This window comes from Bufo bufo, chromosome 2, assembly GCF_905171765.1.
Source record: "Bufo bufo chromosome 2, aBufBuf1.1, whole genome shotgun sequence".
Taxonomy (NCBI): Eukaryota; Metazoa; Chordata; class Amphibia; order Anura; family Bufonidae; genus Bufo; species Bufo bufo.
This window is the reverse complement of record NC_053390.1, coordinates 520,122,466-520,144,448: the sequence shown is the minus strand read 5'-3', so window position 1 is coordinate 520,144,448 and position 21,983 is coordinate 520,122,466. Positions and strand designations below refer to the sequence as shown.

General features: G+C 42.5%; 1 protein-coding gene across 1 annotated transcript in view; it reads right to left on the bottom strand.

The window, feature by feature from the left end:
- The window catches only part of BMP2K (BMP2 inducible kinase), a 277,829-nt gene that overhangs the window by 156,709 nt on the left and 99,137 nt on the right, over window positions 1-21,983 (bottom strand). The window contains exon 2 of the mRNA XM_040417921.1: window positions 4,447-4,565. Within this exon, the coding sequence (XP_040273855.1) occupies window positions 4,447-4,565 (119 nt within the window). The remainder of the gene's footprint in view (window positions 1-4,446; window positions 4,566-21,983) is intronic.

Genomic DNA, 21,983 nt, shown 5'->3' with positions numbered 1-21,983 from the left:
GGACAGCACACCGTGTGCTATCCGCATCCGTAGTTCTGTTACGCGGCCGCGCAAAAAATATAGAAAATGTCCTATCCTTGTCCGTAATCACAGACAATAGGCATTTCAATCACAGGGCCAAGCATGTGCGGTCCACAAAATGCAGAACGCACACGTCTGGTATCTGTGTTTTGCGGATCCGCAATTTGCGGAATGCAAAACTCTTGCGGATGTCTGAATAGACCCTAAATACACTTCTTTTTTGTCTGGCATCACTGTTTCTTTTTTAACTGACAGCTCTGTTTTTTGTGTTCTCTCTTACAGGACTGTTGATTGGGTATTGTTGAAGGGTTCACTATGCCTGCCAGAAGAAATTGACAGACTTTGAAAAGGGCCAAATAGTGAGACTTCAAGAAGATAGATGGTTTATGCGTCAAACCTCAGAAAGAGTTGGACAAGGAGTTTCTGTAGTGCATTGGTGGTGTCGAAAGTGACAGAGGAGGGCAATCACATATGTATAAAGGCTCCTGGATGGTCAAGACACCCAGATGCATGTCGAGATCATGACCTCTCATGATCGCTAAGAGCGCCTGCACTGGTGGCAATAGAGAGCCCATAAGAGGCATAAATCGCAAACAATAGTATTCTACTGCCATCATGAATAGTGTGGGGACACACAGTACCAACACCGGCGGGGGAATTTATCACAGACCTGCAATTGACACTGATCTATAATATTCTTTGTGCTGATGCCTAATTTATGACAAAATACCAGCATCCTCCAGTAGTCTGAAATCTACAGGCTCTTGGGGCCATAGATGCCAGAAAATTGGTGCAAATAAAAATGAATGTGCCGGGGCCCACTAACCCTGCCATACCCTGGCCACACCCCATTTTGGGAAAGTGGAGAGGACAGCGTACAAATGCCACCTGCGACATAATTTTGTTACAGTGGTGTTTAAAAAAAATAATAAAGGGCTGCACCACCTTGGTTGTGTGATCATTGATCAAACTGCACTAGCAGTTTACTTTTTATACTTTTTCAATCAGCCCAAATGTCTTGATAAAAGGGGTTTCCTGCTTTCAGCTTATTGATGAACTATCCTCAGAATAGGTCATCAATATTAGATTGGCGGAGGCCTACTCCTGGAACCTTCACCGAGTGCTGCCTGCTCTACACTGTCTACCTGCTCGCCGTCAACATGGCAGTGGTGAGCTGTGTAATTATAGGTCCTCCATCCCATTCACTTGAACGGTACAAAGCAAATTTTAGCTATACTACATCCCAAGTGAATGGGACGGAGAAGCTGTAATATCACTGCTGACCACTGAAGTGTCAACGGCAAGCAGGTAAACAGGGAAGAGAATCGAGAGCGCACAAGCACTGCATTGTCTAAAAACAGCTGATCGGCGGGGGTGTCGGGAGTGGGGCCGCGCCGATTTGATATTGATGACCTACAGCAAGGATGCTAAACCTGCGGCCTCCAGCTGTTGTAAAACTACAACTCCCACCATGCTCTTCTGTAGGCTGAAAGCTGTAGGCTGTCTGGGAATGATGGGAGTTGTAGTTTTGCAACAGCTGGAGGGCCGCAGGTTGAGCATGCCTGACCTACAGTATCCTGAGGATAGGTCATCAATATGGGGACTGCAGTAATATGTTTTCCAGGTGTTCTCTTTTCATTTTCCGCTAGTGTAGATATAGGGGCACATTACTTAAGACTGGCATTTTAGATGCCGGTCTTAATAAAGCCCCTGCGCTGGCGGTGGTTCTGTGAAAGTTATGAAGAGGAGCTGGTCTCTCCATAACTTCAGCGCATCTAGGGTCAGTTCTAAATGTAAGACAGTTTCCGAGTCTTACATTTATACTATTTTCTACGCCTAAAACAGGCATAGATAATGGTTAATGAGAAGGGCCTACCGGCCTGTCCACTTTCCCTCCCACAAATTCAGACCCGTCGTGAGTGGGGAAAAGTCGCAGATAGCGGCGCAACTAACCGTTGCTCCACGATCTGCGCTTGAAATACGCAAAATTTAGGCATATTTCAGATTAGTAAATGACCCCCATAGTGTTTAGATCATTTTTTTATTTCGGATTATGTGGTGGATAAGCAAAACTGGCAATTTTTTTATGGTATTCACTGTGCGGAATATATAACATGATAACTATATTGTTTAGGCCAAAAATATTGGTTAAAAACTTTTTAGAGAAAAGTAGTTTTTTTTTTTTTTACTTGGACATTTTATTTTTGTAAACCTTTTTTCGGTAGAAAACTGGAGGCAATCTATTAGGTCTAATAGGCGTACACAGAAGACCAGTCCTGGGTCCTTCATTAGACCCTGGCAGCCATGTAAAGGCATCAGCACCCCGAGATCGCATAGGCAGGGAGCTGATGACTGACATATGGAGCATCTACCCTTTGAAACCATTTACATAAACGGGGTCGCTATTGACCAAGGCAGTCACCCTTCTATACACACAGAGATTAATTTGTATGAGTAGATTACCACAGCATCTGGATATACTTAAAAGGGAACCTGTCATTATGAAAATGCTAACCATTCTTCCAGTATTATGTTATAAAGCAGGATGAGCTGAGCAGGCTGGAAAATATTCAAGAAAACATGGAACTAACTGATTGAAAGCGATCCTCCAAAGGTGGTCCTACTCAAGGACCGACATCCATCTCTGTATGTACATTTATACAGGGAAGGCTGTCACTAACTTAATTGGACTGCCCATTGGACTCCTATGCCTCCTAAGAACAGGTATTTCAATCAATAAGTTACAAGTTATATTAAAGAGAACCTGTCACCAGTTTTAACCATAAGAATCATCAGCATCCTGAGATAGTTCTCCCCCACCCTAATTATCCTAGTTTTTTTTTAAACACCTCCAAGCACTTCTTTTGCAGTCCACTTTTGCTTTTTTTCAAGTTATGCAAATTAAATGCTTACCTAATCACTTGCCATTCCTAACCCCACCTCCCATTATAAGAGTGACAGAATCTAAAGATCCTACCCTCCTCCCGAACTCACGTCCCAAACCCCGCGCATGTGCAGAACCAGTCACCTCGCTCCCTGATGAAAAAAATCTAGAATATTCGTGATTACGAAGTGCCGATATTAGCGATAAAAATTCACAATTAGAATATTCTCGATCAACACAACTACTGATCATATATGGCTGCACTCCAAGAGTCAGAGAACGCTGGACTCATCTCTGAAGCATGGAGGAGACAGGACTCATCTAAGGTGCATTTACATATATGGCAGGAACATTTATTTTAGGATTTTCTCTGAACTGACAGTTCGTTCAGAATTGATTTTAATATCATTATTAATCTATTAAAACGTATTTTTAGAAAAGTGAGGCTTAGAAAGTGATGACAGGTTTCCTTTAAATCTTCTCCCCTGAGAACAACTATATCTCAGTCTACTCAGCTTCTCCTGCTCTATAACATGCTGCCCTCTATAACAGCATGTTTAATGTGAAATAATCCCTTTAATGACATTTTTACAGTCTATTTCTGGTGCATGTAAGAAACTGAAGAAATGTACGGTAAGGGCTCTTTCACACTTGCGTTCTTGTCTTCCGGCATAGAGTTCCGTCGTCGGGGCTCTATGCCGGAAGAATCCTGATCAGGATTATCCTAATGCATTCTGAATGGAGAGAAATCCGTTCAGGATGCATCAGGATGTCTTCAGTTCCGGAACGGAACGTTTTTTGGCCGGAGAAAATACCGCAGCATGCTGCGCTTTTTGCTCCGGCCAAAAATCCGGAACACTTGCCGCAAGGCCGGATCCGGAATTAATGCCCATTGAAAGGCATTGATCCGGATCCGGCCTTAAGCTAAACGTCGTTTCGGCGCATTGCCGGAGCCGACATTTAGCTTTTTCAGAGTGGTTACCATGGCTGCCGGGACGCTAAAGTCCTGGCAGCCATGGTAAAGTGTAGCGGGGAGCGGGGGAGCAGCATACTTACCGTCCGTGCGGCTCCCCGGGCGCTCCAGAGTGACGTCAGGGCGCCCCAAGCGCATGGATCATGTGATCACATGGATCACGTCATCCATGCGCATGGGGCGCTCTGACGTCACTCTGGAGCGCCCGGGGAGCCACACAGACGGTAAGTATGCTGCTCCCCCGCTCCCCACTACTACTATGGCAACCAGGACTTTAATAGCGTCCTGGCTGCCATAGTAACACTGAACGCATTTGGAAGACGGTTCCGTCTTCAAATGCTTTCAGTACACTTGCGTTTTTCCGGATCCGGCGTGTAATTCCGGCAAGTGGAGTACACGCCGGATCCGGACAACGCAAGTGTGAAAGAGGCCTAAGTTGCATAATGTTACATTAGAAAAATCACAAAATGCTTCTATAGATGTAAATGTCACACTAGCAGGCTAGCTTACATTGTCTCACGAGTGATGTGTAAAAGTACAGCAATCTTTGTATAAAACCGAGACTTACCATAATAGTTATTTCTCTCTTGCAAATATTAAGGTCAGGCACATTGTTAACATACATTCTCTTCAGAGCACAACGTAGTCCTCCATTAGTTCGAACAAGAAACACAGTTGAGAAACCACCTACAATAACAAAGATGTAATGATGGTCAAGGGCAGGTCAGCAAGAAGTACGAGGGACAAATAATACTCTAGTAAATATATTCAAATGTATGTTATATACTGTATATATGTGATTTATTGCCTATTTTACACTTCAGTCCAAGCTGTCACAGCAAATGCAAACCCCAAAAATCAGATTTTGAACTGGTCTTGTCTGCAGTACCTAACCTACAAAAATGAAGATGAAAAACATATGTCTAACATAATTAAGGATATTACTTTAATGGGCAATAACAAAACCAACAAAAAAATCAACAAAAATGGGGGAGGAGGGGGGAACCAAGAATACTAAAGGGGATAAATGTAGATAGAAGAGGAACTATGTTAAGGGGACAAAGCATAGAACACTGCCAATGTTGATACGAAGGGGCAGATAGACACAATAACTAGTATGGATAACTAAAATACCCATCACAGACGCATGGGGGATAAATATCCATTGGGATCATAAATAAAATGAAACAACTGAAATTGAGTTGTTCATTGAGGCCTAGGGGGGGAAACTGTGCACAGGACAAAGGTCCAACAGGCGTCTAGTTGTAAGAGCAAACAGTCCCAATCACCCCCTCGAATTGGGGGTGGGACTGCCTCTATGCCCATGATTTTAATACTTTTGGGGTTACCTTGATGATGGTCGTGGACATGTTGGGACACAGCCGTATCCCTCTTATTATCAATGTCCCCCAGATGTTCACCTATATGCCTACGCAATTCCCGCTTGGCATTGCCTATATATTCTTTCTGGCAATGAAACGTGATTTTATAAATTACCCCTCGGGGACGACAGTTAATGAAGTCCCTGATCGAAAAAGTCTGTTAGAGGTTAGTGCTAAAAAATGATTTGCCAGTCTGTATGGTATTACAGGCAACACAGCCACTACATTTAAAGCAACACAAGGGTTTGCAATCTAGCCAAGTCCCACTTTTCGGAGCAGGACTGTAGTGGCTGTGAACAAGAAGGTCCCTAAGGCTATTGTCCCTTCTAAAGGTGATCCGTGGGTATTCGTGGATAATGTCCCTAATTTCGGGGTCCATAAGGAGGATAGGCCAGTGTTTGCTAAGGACTCCGCTGGCTTGGTCGGCAGCCTCAAAGGTAGCGATCAGACGGGTTTTATGATCAGTTTCTGTCTTCTTTATGGGCACCAATAATTCCGTGCATTTTGTAGATAACGCTGTTTGATAGGCGGTTCTGAGTATAGAATCAGTATACCCTCTGGAGAGGAATCTTTTTCTCAGAATAGCAGCCTGCTCAACAAACTCTGCTTTTTCGGAGCAGTTGCGTCTTAGGTGTAAATATTGCCCACATGGAATGCCTCTTTTGAGAGGAGTGGGATGGCTACTGCTCCAGTGAAGCACAAAGTTAGTTGAGGTTGGCCTTCTATAAATGGTGGTAACTAGTTTCTCAGGTCCCTTTCTGGAGATGGGAATGTCCAAAAAAGGGAGGGTTTCAGTGCTTAGCTCAAATGTGAACCACAGTCCAATATAATTTTTATTTAGATTGTAAACAAAGTCCGAAAAAGCAGACTCCGTATCGTTCCAAATAATGAATATATCATCAATGTACTGAGCCCACATTGCGATGGCCCCGGTACATGCTGAGAATGTATCACCAAAAACTATTGTGGACTCCCACCAGCCCAGGAGCAGATTTGCGTAGGATGGTGCACAGGAACACCCTTTGCTGTGCTCCTGAGCTGGTGGTACAATCTCCCATCAAAAAGGAATTGTGAGTGAGTAAGTATTGGAGAAGTTTCAGGACGAAGTTGTTGTGTTCCCTGAATTGGCGACCCCTCATACTTAAAGAGGACCTTTCACCGATTCTTACCCTATGAACTAACTATACAGACATGTGGAGCGGCACCCGGGGATCTCACTGCACTTACTATTATCCCTGGGCGCCGCTCCGTTCTGCCGTTATGCCCTCCGGTATCTCCGCTCACTAAGTTATAGTAGGCGGAGATTCCAGTCCCTAAGTTATGGTAGGCGGAGTCTGCTCTAGCGCTGGCCAATCGCAGCGCAGAGCTCACAGCCTGGGAGGTTATTTTCTCCCAAGCTGTGAGCTCTGCAATGCGATTGGCCAGCGCTAGAGCAGACTCCGCCTACCATAACTTAGGGAACGGAGATACCGGAGGGCATAGCAGGAGAATGGAGCGGCGCCCGGGGATAACAGTAAGTACAGTGAGATCCCCGGGCGCCGCTCCACATGTCTGTATAGTTAGTTTATAGGGTAAGAATCGGTGAAAGGTCCTCTTTAAGTAAAATCTCAGGGATATTACTTTCGCTAATGAACAACGGTTTTCCATGGATGATGATAAATATTAAAACTTTGCGAAATGCATACATGAGAATTGTAATGAGAAATTAAGCTATTGGGTCGATCACCAATGAACATCTAGGCTACGACTTCAAGAACTCCTGTCAATGAACATACAATATAAATTACTAATCATTTTCAATAAGCAGCGTGTTTTGGAGTAAAGGATTTATAAGGCTAACAGTTACAATTTCAGATTGTGCAATTTAAGCAGTAATATGAATACAGAACACAGATGGAAAAAAAAATCACAATAGTGGTGTAAAAAAGTAGCAGATTATGGCACATGTCATATCTGCACCATAATTTACGATTTTTTAAAGGGGTTGTCTCACTTCAGCAAGTGGCATTTATTATGTAGAGAAAGTTAATACAAGCCACTTCCTAATGTATTGTAAATGTCGATATTGCTTCCTTTGCTCGCTTGATTAATTTTTCTGTCACATTATACACTGCTCGTTTCCTTGGTTACAACAACCCTGCAATCCATCAGCGGTGGCCATGCTTGCTCACTATAGGTAAAAGTGCCGGCTTCTCTGGTGGCGGGGACCGTGGGAACGCACATACATGTAGGCTGGTGCTTTTTCCTATAGTGTGCAACCACGGCCATTGCTGATGGATTGCAGGGTGGTCTTAACCATGGAAACGAGCAGTGTATAATGTGATGAAAAAATGAATCCAGCAGCAAAGAAAGCTAAAATACATTAGTAAGTAGCTTGTATTAAGTTTCTCTACATAATGAATGCTATTTGCTGGAGTGAGACAACCTCTTTACAGAAGTGCAGAGAAAAGTGGCTTGGTTCAATGACAGGAGGTGGGACTTCATGTGGCCCGCCGCATTTACTATAAACTTTCTTCAGAAAGTGGAGTAAGTTTTAGCTACAGTCCATACCAGCTACAAGGCATGGACTTCAGTATTTGGCGCATAGCAGAGATACGTTGAATATATTAAAAGCATCTGCCTCTTATTAGGCACATCTCACACCAGCGTAGGGAGATCAAGACAGGCATATGGACAAACAAATCTTGATAAATGTGCCTCATTGATTTTTTATTTTGTGTCTAGTAAGATCAGACCCTTTATATTTAAAATTGGAAAATAGCTTACCCCCACTTCTTCACATGAAATATATTTTCAAATTATGCAAACTTCATTGAAAATCTGGCAGTCAAGGTCGCAGAAGTACTTTGCCACAAGCATTGGATACACTTGGAGGGTCAGCATTGGCGTAACTATGGCCATAGCACTTGCTAGGGGGCCCAATCAGGTGCAAGAACGTTGTACCTTTTTGTGAGAAATAATATGAAGGCTTTTTACCATAATTTGGGTTTTCTAATATGTGGCAATATTATACACATCTTTAACTATTGGTACTTATGCTGTTGTTTTAATTTTCTTATACTAGGTGGTGGGGACCCCATCTCACTTGAATGTATTATAGTTACGCCCCTGAGGGTCAGCAATTAAATGTAAAGTTTTATTCTAACGAGCTTGTATTTCACATATCATTTATTGGCTTACATGTTGCATCAATCTTGCAAGCCCAGTCATTATCAAATGCTGAGGTTCAGTCAGCTGAAGTAAAACTGGGTTCCTTATTACGCAGTACAAAACTGTCTATTCATCTCAAAGTGAGCATGTGATAAAAGAGCCGCGCGCTTATCTGCTGTGTTCACAAACACGCTACAACAGCAGCTTCACAGCACGTCTCTTGGCCAGTACATTGCTTGTGCAGGAAAGAAAGGGCACATTGTTGGCCTCATATCACAATTTTTTGGATGGAGAAAAATATGTTTCTTGAGTTTAGCCATTTCACATACAAGAAAAGGTGAAATCCAAAAAGAAACTGAACATCCGTACAATTTTCTTTTTTATCAACTTTACGGCCTATCCATGTTACTATTATCTTATCTGTTATGCTTCTACCAAACATGGAACAAAGACAGTTCACAGACTCATTACTTCATCACATACATAGAAGAGGACATCCCAAAGCTGAGCAACAATGATTCCATCCTCATATGATCAGGCGTGCAGGAAATTTTCACTTACAGCAGATATCCAGAAGAAATCACTGACGCCTGTACTGCATGAAGCCATACTCTTCTATAAGACATGGGCGTCTTGATCCTTCCAGACCTTAATGTTGGCCAGTATCTGCACACTCTCATTTGTGATAGTAAATTACAGAAAACCCTGAATCAAATGCAAGGTCACTAATTTTTTGTCCAGCCATTTTTTTAAAAGCTGTGTTGAGCAAGCTCCCGAGCACTGAAATCCTTCCCCTGATGACTGACAGGTTTCTTCCTATGTGTATAGGTCAAAATCTGCCAATCAAAAGCGTGGAAGGGGTGAAGCCCAGAACCCATGAATAAGAGGAATCCACAGGATATGCACATCTACCAGATTTGCGCTTACCGGTAGTTATATTATTAAACTGACATTACATTTTCTACTTTAGTTAGAGTGATACTAGAGATTGTGGACATTTAATCCCTCAGACGCCGTGGTCAAATGTGACTATGGCATCCAAAGGGAGAAAATGCCAGATCCGCACGCTTTCTTGCCTGTAACAGTCTCCCCTTGCTGAGATCGGGGAAGCTGGTACACTGCAGTAATAGGCCTAAGCCTGCTTGAGGCTCCGATGTCTATTACTCTATTCGTAAACTACAGTTACATAAAATGTATAGTAACTCCCCTTTCACTCTGGGCTCTAAGAGGGAGGGAGAAATCCCGGCCCATACCAACGTTTTGGGTTTCAATATTGAAGAGCCATATAGTGAAAGGGAAATTACCTGCTTGGAGTGTCTAACTGACATAGAACTGGGTGATCCTCCGCCCCCATTTTAGAAGCAGGTCGCTTTGAGGGGGGCATTAAGTCCACGTATTGTCCCCCCTTGCCCGCTGGGAGAAGCATTGACGTTTTCCATAAACAAATATTAAGAGATGTAAAAGCCTTGGTATATCCCAAAGTAGAAAATAACATTACCAATGAGGAATGGTCAGCAATCAAGTGGCTTTCAAACAGAGAGGACGTCATAGTGAAACCAGCGGACAAGGGGGGCAATATTGTACTCCTTACTAAGGAGTATTACCTGCAGGAGGCATATAAACAGTTAGGAGACACTTCGGTGTATCAAAAATTGGATAGAGATGCTATCCCAGCTATTTTGGTGGAACTTCACAGGCTACTGACGCGATACATTGACATGGATTTTTTTACGGCTCGTATCATGGATCGGCTTGTGCCACCATCCCCCAAGAGACCTACTTGGTACTTCGTACCTAAAATTCACAAGTCACTGACCCATCCACCAGGACGCCCTATTGTGGCGAAGATAGGGTCAGTGACAGAGTCTCTATCCAAATACCTGGACTGGCTGCTTAGATCACTCTTGTCACATGCCCCTACATATTTACAGGACACCAACTCCTTCCTGGAGGTACTGAATCACTTCCAGTGGCAGGATGATTTTAATTTGGTGTCACTTGATGTGGAAAGCCTGTACACCCGTATCCCACACAGGGAGGGTATGCAGGCGGTCATCAAGGTTCTTAGCAAAACTGACAAGAGTGATGTCTATTGCATGTTTGTCCAGGAGGCACTCAATTTTGTACTCAGCAACAATGTGTTTACTTTTGGGGGATGCTGGTACAGGCAGATCTATGGTACGGCCATGGGCGCGCCGGTGTCTTGCACATTTGCCAATTTGTTTTTGTCAGTGTTTGAGGACCGTTTTGTCTGCTCGGCCTCTAACCTGTATCTGCAACACATAAAATTATTTTTGCGCTACGTGGATGATATTTTCATGGTGTGGCAGGGTCCGAGGCAGTCATGTGAGGATTTTGTGCATTTTCTCAATAACCATAATGACATGAACATGAAGTTCACTATGAACTTTGGAGGTAGAGCATTAGAATTTCTTGATGTCATGGTTACCATAGAGAATAACACCATAGTCACCACAGGGTACTGCAAGCCCACGGCCACTAATTCACTGCTACACCATGATAGTTATAATCCACGTAGCGTAAAACAAGCAGTGCCATACGGCCAGTTCATACGGCTTAAACGTATAAATAGCACGGAAGCGGGTTATAAAAAGCAGGCCCAAGAACTTAAGGAAAGATTAATAGCGAGGGGATACCCAGAAATTGACAAAAGCAGGCCAGTTCACCCAAAAGGAGTTACTTAAAATGAAAGATAAAAAGAGCAGCCAAACAAAAAACAACACAGAGAGGTTCACCTTTGCTTTTAAGTACAGCCCTCTGGCAGACACAATTAAGCAGGTATTAAGGGAGTCTGTCACCACATTTGAGCCTATTAGACAGATCCAATAGCGTTATATGTGCCACCCAGAAGTTTAAAACGGTACCTTTGTTGCATATACCGGAGTCTTGTTTCAGCCAAAAATGAACTTTGTAGGTTCTGTAAATGCGCCCTCTCAAGTGCCCAGGGCGGCGTCTCAATCTTCCGAGCCCAAGACCGGACCTCCCCAACGGCTCATAACCCCGCCCTCCGTGTGCCTCTGCCAGCCCGTTTACTCTCCTCCTCTCTCCTTTTCCACTGCGCCGCAGGAGAGAGGAGGAGAGTAAACGGGCGGGCAGAGGCACACGGAGGGCGGGGTTATGAGCCGTTGGGGAGGTCCGGTCTTGGGCTCAGAAGATTGAGACGCCGCCCTGGGCACTTGAGAGGGCGCATTTACAGAACCTACAAAGTTCATTTTTGGCTGAAACAAGACTCCGGTATATGCAACAAAGGTACCGTTTTAAACTTCTGGGTGGCACATATAACGCTATTGGATCTGTCTAATAGGCTCAAATGTGGTGACAGACTCGCTTTAAGAACTTGGGAGATCCTCAGGAATGAGGAAGGGTTACAAGATGTAGCAGACAATAAACCGCTGATCACCTTTAAAAAGTGCCACACGATTAGGGACAAACTACACTGCGTGCAGAATTATTAGGCAAATGAGTATTTTGACCACATCATCCTCTTTATGCATGTTGTCTTACTCCAAGCTGTATAGGCTCGAAAGCCTACTACCAATTAAGCATATTAGATGATGTGCATCTCTGTAATGAGAAGGGGTGTGGTCTAATGACATCAACACCCTATATTAGGTGTGCATAATTATTAGGCAACTTCCTTTCCTTTGGCAAAATGGGTCAAAAGAAGGACTTGACAGGCTCAGAAAAGTCAAAAATAGTGAGATATCTTGCAGAGGGATGCAGCACTCTTAAAATTGCAAAGCTTCTGAAGCGTGATCATCGAACAATCAAGCGTTTCATTTAAAATAGTCAACAGGGTCGCAAGAAGCGTGTGGAAAAACCAAGGTGCAAAATAACTGCCCATGAACTGAGAAAAGTCAAGCGTGCAGCTGTCAAGATGCCACTTGCCACCAGTTTGGCCATATTTCAGAGCTGCAACATCACTGGAGTGCCCAAAAGCACAAGGTGTGCAATACTCAGAGACATGGCCAAGGTAAGAAAGGCTGAAAGACGACCACCACTGAAGACACACAAGCTGAAACGTCAAGACTGGGCCAAGAAATATCTCAAGACTGATTTTTCTAAGGTTTTATGGACTGATGAAATGAGAGTGAGTCTTGATGGGCCAGATGGATGGGCCCATGGCTGGATTGGTAAAGGGCAGAGAGCTCCAGTCCGACTCAGACGCCAGCAAGGTGGAGGTGGAGTACTGGTTTGGGCTGGTATCATCAAAGATGAGCTTGTGGGGCCTTTTCGGGTTGAGGATGGAGTCAAGCTCAACTCCCAGTCCTACTGCCAGTTTCTGGAAGACACCTTCTTCAAGCAGTGGTACAGGAAGAAGTCTGCATCCTTCAAGAAAAACATGATTTTCATGCAGGACAATGCTCCATCACACGCGTCCAAGTACTCCACAGCGTGGCTGGCAAGAAAGGGTATAAAAGAAGAAAATCTAATGACATGGCCTCCTTGTTCACCTGATCTGAACCCCATTGAGAACCTGTGGTCCATCATCAAATGTGAGATTTACAAGGAGGGAAAACAGTACACCTCTCTGAACAGTGTCTGGGAGGCTGTGGTTGCTGCTGCACGCAATGTTGATGGTGAACAGATCAAAACACTGACAGAATCCATGGATGGCAGGCTTTTGAGTGTCCTTGCAAAGAAAGGTGGCTATATTGGTCACTGATTTGTTTTTGATTTGTTTTTGAATGTCAGCAATGTATATTTGTGAATGTTGAGATGTTATATTGGTTTCACTGGTAAAAATAAATAATTGAAATGGGTATATATTTGTTTTTTGTTAAGTTGCCTAATAATTATGCACAGTAATAGTCACCTGCACACACAGATATCCCCCTAAAATAGCTAAAACTAAAAACAAACTAAAAACTACTTCCAAAAATATTCAGCTTTGATATTAATGAGTTTTTTGGGTTCATTGAGAACATGGTTGTTGTTCAATAATAAAATTAATAAATTCTGTTAGATCAGGAAAAGGATGTCCAAGACTGATTGAGCACGTAGTCAACATGCATGATGGCAATGTAAAATGCTTAAAATGTGTGGCCCTGGAGCATGTATCTGCACCACCTGCGGGGGGGATAGAGACCGTCTCCTTATGCAGAGGGAGGCAGACTGGATTAGGCTACTTTCACACTTGCGTTGTTCTTTTCCGGCATAGAGTTCCGTCACAGGGGCTCTATACCGGAAAAGAACTGATCAGGTATGTCCCCATGCATTCTGAATGGAGAGTAATCCGTTCAGTTTGCATCAGGATGTCTTCAGTTCAGTCGTTTTGACTGATCAGGCAAAAGAGAAAACCGTAGCATGCTACGGTTTTATCTCCGGCTAAAAAAAACTGAAGACTTGCCTGAATGCCGGATCAGGCATTTTTTCCCATAGGAATGTATTAGTGCCGGATCCGGCATTCAGAATACCGGAATGCCGGATCCGTCCTTCCGGTATGCGCATGCGCAGACTGAAAAAAAGGTGAAAAAATAAATGCCGGATCCGTTTTTGCCAGATGACACCGGAAAGACGGATCCGGCATTTCAATGCATTTTTTCGACTGATCAGGCATTTTTAAGACTGATCAGGATCCTGATCAGTCTTACTAATGCCATCAGTTAGCATACATTTTGCCTGATCCGGCAGGCAGTTCCGGCGACGGAACTGCTTGCCGGATCTCTCTGCCGCAAGTGTGAAAGTAGCCTTATTCGCACAGGTGCGATGGGACCGCTAGGGTTAAACGACCGCAATGATCTAAGTGTTTATTTATGAAGGAGGCACACATCTAGATTAGCCTTTGCATGTAAAAGTAGTAGATGTCAGGGATGGTTTTATATCCGATACCGGTGTACATGGTTTCAGTTAATGTTCAGGAAGTTGATTACTGATATGCTCCAGCGTCGGAGGTTGCCTAGGCAACTCGAAACCTGTTAAAAGGGAGCGCACAGGTAGCGTGATGAGGTCAGAGGCCAGAGGAAGCGCAAGGTGAGCAAAACAGCCGTCGCCAGCTGATCACTCAGCAAACACACGCTCCTGTCCGCCCCAGCCTGCTGAACTTTGTATTTGCTTTCTATCATTATTCCCTCTACGTACCGTATCATTACTGTGAACTTCTGTAGATAGCAGAGCACCACTGAATGATGTCGTTAGACTGAACCGCACAGTTCCCGTCTCTAAGCCGGCCGGACGGACCTGCAGTGCCGCCTCACTTTTCTACATATCCTGATATCTATTACTTGTGTATCCCGAGTAAGCAGCACTGAATTGTAATATACTGAAATCGGTCTTCTGTACTGAATATAAATTCATTGCAGAAGAAATATTGCCTGGGGTAGAAAGGGTTGATACAAGCGCAGATCCGTTATGATGTGTCATGATTATGATTAACTGGACAAATCCATTACGATATTTGCAGTGATATATAAAAGGTCCAACTGGCTTTGGGCAGTTACCATTGGATAGACAAGTAATTATTATCTTTATTTTATTTAAATTATTGATGTCAATGTGTGACGGTTAAAAAAACCGATGTAAACTGGTGTCAGCAAGTGATTCGTGATGGTTTTTCAATCAGTTTAGATCAGAACATCAGATCAGATGTTCTTTAAGCTCTTGCTGCAAATTCTGAGACACATGTATGGAACAGTTATTGCAACCACTCGCAGGTCGTTTTCTGTCAAATAACTTCATCACTATTACTATAATCACCTATTTTTTTGTGCAGTTTTTTTTGTTGTTGTTGTTTTTTTTTTTTTTTAGCTAAAGCCAGAAGTGGGTTTGAAGGAAATGAGAAATACAAAGCAAGGATTTAACCACTTCCCCTTCTATGCTTTTTGAAGCTTAGTGAACAGGCAATATTTTAAATTTTTTTGTCGCAATCCAAGAGCTATAACTTTTTATTTTTCTGTCGGTTTAGCTGTATAAGGGCTTGATTTTTGCGGGACAAGTTGTAGTTTTTAATGGCACCATTGAATAACTTTTATTAATGCCTTAAGAAAAACAGTAATACTGCCACAATACTGGGTCAGTACAATTACAGCGATACCAAATATATTGAGGGTTTTTAGGTTTCAATTCTTTTGCGTAATAAAAACACTTTAAAAAATAAAATTGCATTTTCACGTCCACAGACCCATAACTTGTATTTTTCATTCTACGGAGCTGTGTGAGGACTTCTGTAGATTTTTGTGGGACAACTTGTAGTTTTCATTGGTAATATTTTGGTGTACATAACATTTTTTTTTTTCATTACTTTTTTATTAAATTTTTTGTTTGAAAATAAGCAAAAAAAAACAAATTTCTTTTTTAGGATAAATTAAATGATAATTATATAGAGGGTGTCAATATGGACGCTGCAATACCAAAAATGTGGGTGGGGTTTATTTTTGCAATTTATTCCATTTTAAACAATTTTTTCCATGTAGATTTGCTTTTACTAACACTTTATTTCATTCTTTATTTTTATCCTTTGATCGCACACATAGTACTCTGTACTACTTCTGTATTATAGTGTACGCATATATATTGTCAGTGAGATACTGACAGGCACTATCAGGCTGCATCTCTTGAATAAAGCCTCGTAATGATCGCCAAAAGTATCATTAAGGGATTAAACTTTTCATTCTAGCTAGATCCACGTCTGGCTTTTGCTGAAAAAGCTGCATCAAGACCTGCCACAAAAATCTCAACTAAGCTGTGTGTGACATCATGCTTAAAGGGGTTGTTTGGCCTTTGCTAAGTGATGACTTATCCTTAGAATATCGCTAGCGGATTGGCGAGAGTCCAACAACCCGCAACTCCGCCAATCATCTATCTGTCAAAATTGTAGTGAATAAAGCTAAATAAATGGAAGCAGTGCTGTTGTAAAAAACTCACTCCACTAAAAGACTGACGAGCTGTGTAGTTCCAACCATCTTCCGTGACTAAGCTACAACCAAATAGCTGATCAGCAGTGGTGCAGGGTGTCTGAATCCTGCCGATCAGCTAGTGATAGCCTAAGGCCTCTTGCACACGACCGTATGCCCTCCGAGACATACGGTCCGTGAGCAGTCCATATGTCTCGGAACAGCATTGATCGTGTGCACGGGAGCACACAGCATCATAGGTTACAATGATTCTGTGCACGTTGGGCCGCCCGCGGGACTATTGTCCTGCACTCATATGATCTTAAGAGTGTGAACAATAGTCCCGCGGGCCGCCTGACGTGTACAGCATCATTGTAACCTATGATGCTGTGTGCTCCCGTGCGCACGATCAATGCCGCTCCGGGACATTTGGCCTGCTCACGGACCGTATGTCTCGGAGGGCATACGGTCATGTGCAAGAGGCCTAACTTGAGGCTAGGTCATCACTTGTAGTGTAACGGTCAGACAACTTTTTTTTATTTAGTTCTGTCAAAGGGAAGCAGTTCTTATCAGTTGCATGCCAGTCCCAGAAATGTGATCCTTACTGGGACTTCTGATTTTAAATGGACAGAGCGGGACCTAAGGACCCGAAGGCAATCTAGAAATAATACCTTTGTTTTAGGCCTCATGCACACGACCGTTGTTGTGTTCCGTGTCCGTTGTTCCGTTTTCCGTGATTTTCTGCGGACCCATTGACTTTCAATGGGTCCGTTGAAAACTTGGATAATGCACCGTTTGTCATCCGCGTTCGCGATCTGTGTTTCCAGTTCGTCCATAAAATAGGACCTGTCCTATTTTTTTTCACGGACAACGGTTCGCAAACCCATTCAAGTCAATGGGTCCGTGAAAAAAACACGGAGGCACTCAAGATTGTCATCCGCGTCCGTTTTTTTCCTATCATTTGCAAGGCAAACTTGACTTCGATTTTTTTTTCACTTTCCTTCATGTCTGGTGATCCTCCAAAAATCAAGGAAGACACACGGAAACGGATCACGGAACCCCGTTTTGCGGACCGTGAAAAAATACTGTCGTGTGCATGAGGCCTTACTATGCAACTGAAGATGTAAGAAACAAGACCTAAAATTAAAAGAATAAAGTTGCAGCTTATGAAATGGGGCTTAAGAAATAACCTAAGAGGGTTGTGAAAGATCATTAAACATTGTCCATATTTATCAAACCTGTGACATTTAAAAAAAAAAATTTAGGCTATATTTATATCATGTGTGACATATGTTTCCGCAAACATAATGCACTCTAATGCATGCAACACATAAACTTCAGGAATTTAGTGTCTTTGTTTTCAATGAAAAAGTTTCCTTTTTCATTGAAATAAAATCCATCAAATATTTGCTTAGGTGTGAAATCGGAACGGCACTACTGGACTGTCCCTTTTAGTTACGGTATTTGTCTTGAGCTCCTCACTGAAGCATAGTAATTACCAGAGAACATTTACACTGAAGGTCAAAGGCTTACTAGCTTAGATATATTTCTACCTAATGATTTATAATCTACTAGCAAATCTATAAGAACCTTGCCCATCATGTGAGATGAAGCAACCACATGTAGACTGAATGCAAGGTACAACTTTAACAAGACTTTAATGGGGAGAGATTCCACCTCTCTGATCAGTCACTTTATTATTGTATTCCACTCATTTTTGGCTAAAAATAATTTTTTAAATAAAAATTTTCGCCAATTCAAAGATTTTTTTTTTTTACAGCTTTCAGTTTTAATTCATTGGTAGACTTTGTGCTGCACACCGAATGCGGCAGGGAGCTATTCTGATGGCTAAGGCCTCTTTCACACTTGCGTTGTTGGGATCCGGCATGCACTTCCGTTGCCGGAGGTGCCTGCCGGATCCGTAACAACGCAAGTGTACTGAAAGCATTGAAGACGGAACCGTCTTCCAAATGCTTTCAGTGTTACTATGGCACCCAGGACGCTATTAAAGTCCTGGTTGCCATAGTAGGAGCGGGGAGCGGGGGAGCGGTATACTTACAGTCCGTGCGGCTCCCCGGGCGCTCCAGAATGACGTCAGAGCGCCCCATGCGCATGGATGACGTACCGGAACTGAAGACATCCTGATGCATCCTGAACGGATTACTCTCCATTCAGAATGCATTAGGATAATCCTGATCAGTATTCTTCCGGCATAGAGTCCCGACGACGGAACTCTATGCCGGAAGACAATAACGCAAGTGTGAAAGAGCCCTAACTTTATAGCTCTTATCTGTACTTTCCTGACAGCTCATAAACACTCATTATAGTTACATTTTATCAATCTGTTTATGAGCTGGCAGAAGATCAGAGGTAAGAACTAGGGATAAGATAATCAACTTCGGATAAAACATCCGAAGTCGATTCGCATAAAACTTTGTTCCAATACTGTACGGAGCAGGAGCTCTGTACAGTATTAGAATGTATTGGCTCCGCGTAATAACTTCATAAATTAATTTGTACTGTAAAAAAACATTTCCCAAACTCGGGTTCGGTTCTAAGTGGTACGAAGTTTTAGGCGAACCAACTTCAGATGTTTCATCCGAAGTCGATTCGCTCATTCCTAGTAAGAACTACAGATCCAGCAAACAGAACAGTTCTCTGAAGGATTCCAAGGGAAGCAGAAAGCCTGCTAGTGTGTTAATGTGGTGAAAGCAGTAGAATGAAAACTGTTGAAACATTTTAGCCTCTAGGTGTAACGGCAATGCCCCAGTTGCTCCTAGAGGCTCTTTTGCATATATTAAAACTTCATTTTTCTCAGCAATGAGGACACATATGAACATGGGACCAACACAGATGTCTTCAGATGCCAAGCGCACATGTAACAGGTCAGCCAGTTTCATAGGTAGAAATCCACTGACAGGTGCCCCTTAAATTATAATGGATTACATGGGAAGTGGCTGCGGGGTGCTGAAGGTTTTAGATACTAAACCTTACGCTGGCAATGGAATGTACAACCTAAATCTAAATGCTTTCACTTTTATTGCTGCATTTTTTAAATCGCACAACTGTTTATGTTTTCACTGATACGTGTATTCATTATTTTAGGATTATATGTATTAACGTAAGCTTGGAAGGAAATGCTTTCCATACTTCAAGGATAAAAATTGTAGACAAGAATAAATTATTTTATGGTTCTCTTCACATAAAGTTTTTTTATTTTTCCGTCAATATAACCATATGAGGGCTTGTTTTTTGCAGGACGACTAGAAGTTTTTAATGGCAACATTTTAGGGTACACATAACTAACTGATGAACAGCCATTGAGTTTTTGTTATAAATTTTGCAGCATTCTTTTTTCTGCATAAGGCCTCATGCACACGGCCGTTGCCCAGCCATGGCCGCATTGCGGCTTGCAAACAGCACGTGCACCCCGCATTCACTTGAATCCGGAGCAGCAGTGTGGAACGGACGCACGGAAGCACTACAAAGTGCTTCCGTGGTGTTTTTGTCCGTGCCTCTGCACCGTAAAAAAATAGAACTTGTTCTATTCTCAAGCTGAATGGGTCTCGATCCGTCTCAGCCACTGCACGGATGTTGCCCGTGCACTTAGGACCACAAATCGTGGTCCCCAATGCACGGAACGGCCGCACAACGGCCATGTGCATGAGGCCTCAATAACATTATACCTTTATTCCCTGGGTCAGTACGATTACAGTGACATCAAATAAATGTAGTTTTTATGTTTTACAAATTTTTTGTACAATTAAAACCCTTTAAAAAAAAATAAAAAATTATTTTGTATCACCACATTCCCCATTCACCAAGACCCATAACTTTTTTATTTTTCATTATACAGAGCTGTGTGAGGGCTTAATTTTTGTGGGATGATTTGTACTTTTTATTGGTAAAACTGGTAAATGCAGAGGGTATACAGAGATCAGTGGCTACACCTGCCTGGAAAACAATGGTGTGGTGCTCACTCCACGCGACTCACCATGCCGCAAAATGAAATAAGTGCTGTGTAGTTAGTGGATGTGGAGGGCACTCGATACCTAGGAATGGATGGATGTTGTCAGTATAAATAATTGAGGTCTGGAATGCTTGAAGGTATAGAATAAATACAATATGACTGCAATATAACTAAAAATATAAATTTTATTAATATATTAAAAAGGGGGGGTTTAGGAGTGGTAGGTGAGAATAAAAAAAATATATATATATATATATATATATATATATATATATATATATATATATATATTACACACAGTACAGACCAAAAGTTTGGACACACCTTCTCATTCGAAGAGTTTTCTTTATTTTCATGACTATGAAGGCATCAAAACTATGAATTAACACATGTGGAATTATATACATAACAAACAAGTGTAAAACAACTGAAAATATGTCATATTCTAGGTTCTTCAAAGTAGCCACCTTTTGCTTTGATTACTGCTTTGCACACTCTTGGCATTCTCTTGATGAGCTTCAATAGGTAGTCCCCTGAAATGGTCTTCAAACAGTCTTGAAGGAGTTCCCAGAGATGCTTAGCACTTGTTGGCCCTTTTGCCTTCACTCTGCAGTCCAGCTCACCCCAAACGATCTCGATTGGGTTCAGGTCCGGTGACTGTGGAGGCCAGGTCATCTGGCGCAGCACCCCATCACTCTCCTTCATGGTCAAATAGCCCTTACTTTCAAAGTTTTCCCAATTTTTCGGCTGACTGACTGACCTTCATTTCTTAAAGTAATGATGGCCACTCGATTTTCTTTACTTAGCTGCTTTTTTCTTGCCATAATACAAATTCTAACAGTCTATTCAGTAGGACTATCAGCTGTGTATCCACCTGACTTCTCCTCAACGCAACTGATGGTCCCAACCCCATTTATAAGGCAAGAAATCCCACTTATTAAACCTGACAGGGCACACCTGTGAAGTGAAAACCATTTCAGGGGACTACCTCTTGAAGCTCATCAAGAGAATGCCAAGAGTGTGCAAAGCAGTAATCAAAGCAAAAGGTGGCTACTTTGAAGAACCTAGAATATGACATATTTTCAGTCATTTCACACTTGTTTGTTATGTATATAGTTCCACATGTGTTAATTCATAGTTTTGATGCCTTCAGTGTGAATCTACAATTTTCATAGTCATGAAAATAAAGAAAACTCTTTGAATGAGAAGGTGTGTCCAAACTTTTGGTCTGTACTGTATATATATATACACTGCTCAAAAAAATAAAGGGAACACTTGAACAACACAATGCAACTCCAAGTCAATCACATTTCTGTGAAATCAAACTGTGCACTTAGGATGCAACACTGAGTGACAATCAATTTCACATGCTGTTGTGCAAATGGGATAGACAACAGGTGGAAATTATAGGCAATTAGCAAGACACCCCCAATAAAGGAGTGGTTCTGCAGGTCGTGACCACAGATCACTTCTCAGTTCCTATGCTTCCTGGCTGATGTTTTGGTCACTTTTGAATGCTGGCGGTGCTTTCACTCTAGTGGTAGCATGAGACGGAGTCTACAACCCACACAAGTGGCTCAGGTAGTGAAGCTTATCCAGGATGGCACATCAATGCGAGCTGTGGCAAGAAGGTTTGCTGTGTCTGTCAGCGTAGTGTCCAGAGCATGGAGGCCATCAGGAGACGTGGAGGAGGCCGTAGGAGGGCAACAACCCAGCAGCAGGACCGCTACCTCCGCCTTTGTGCAAGGAA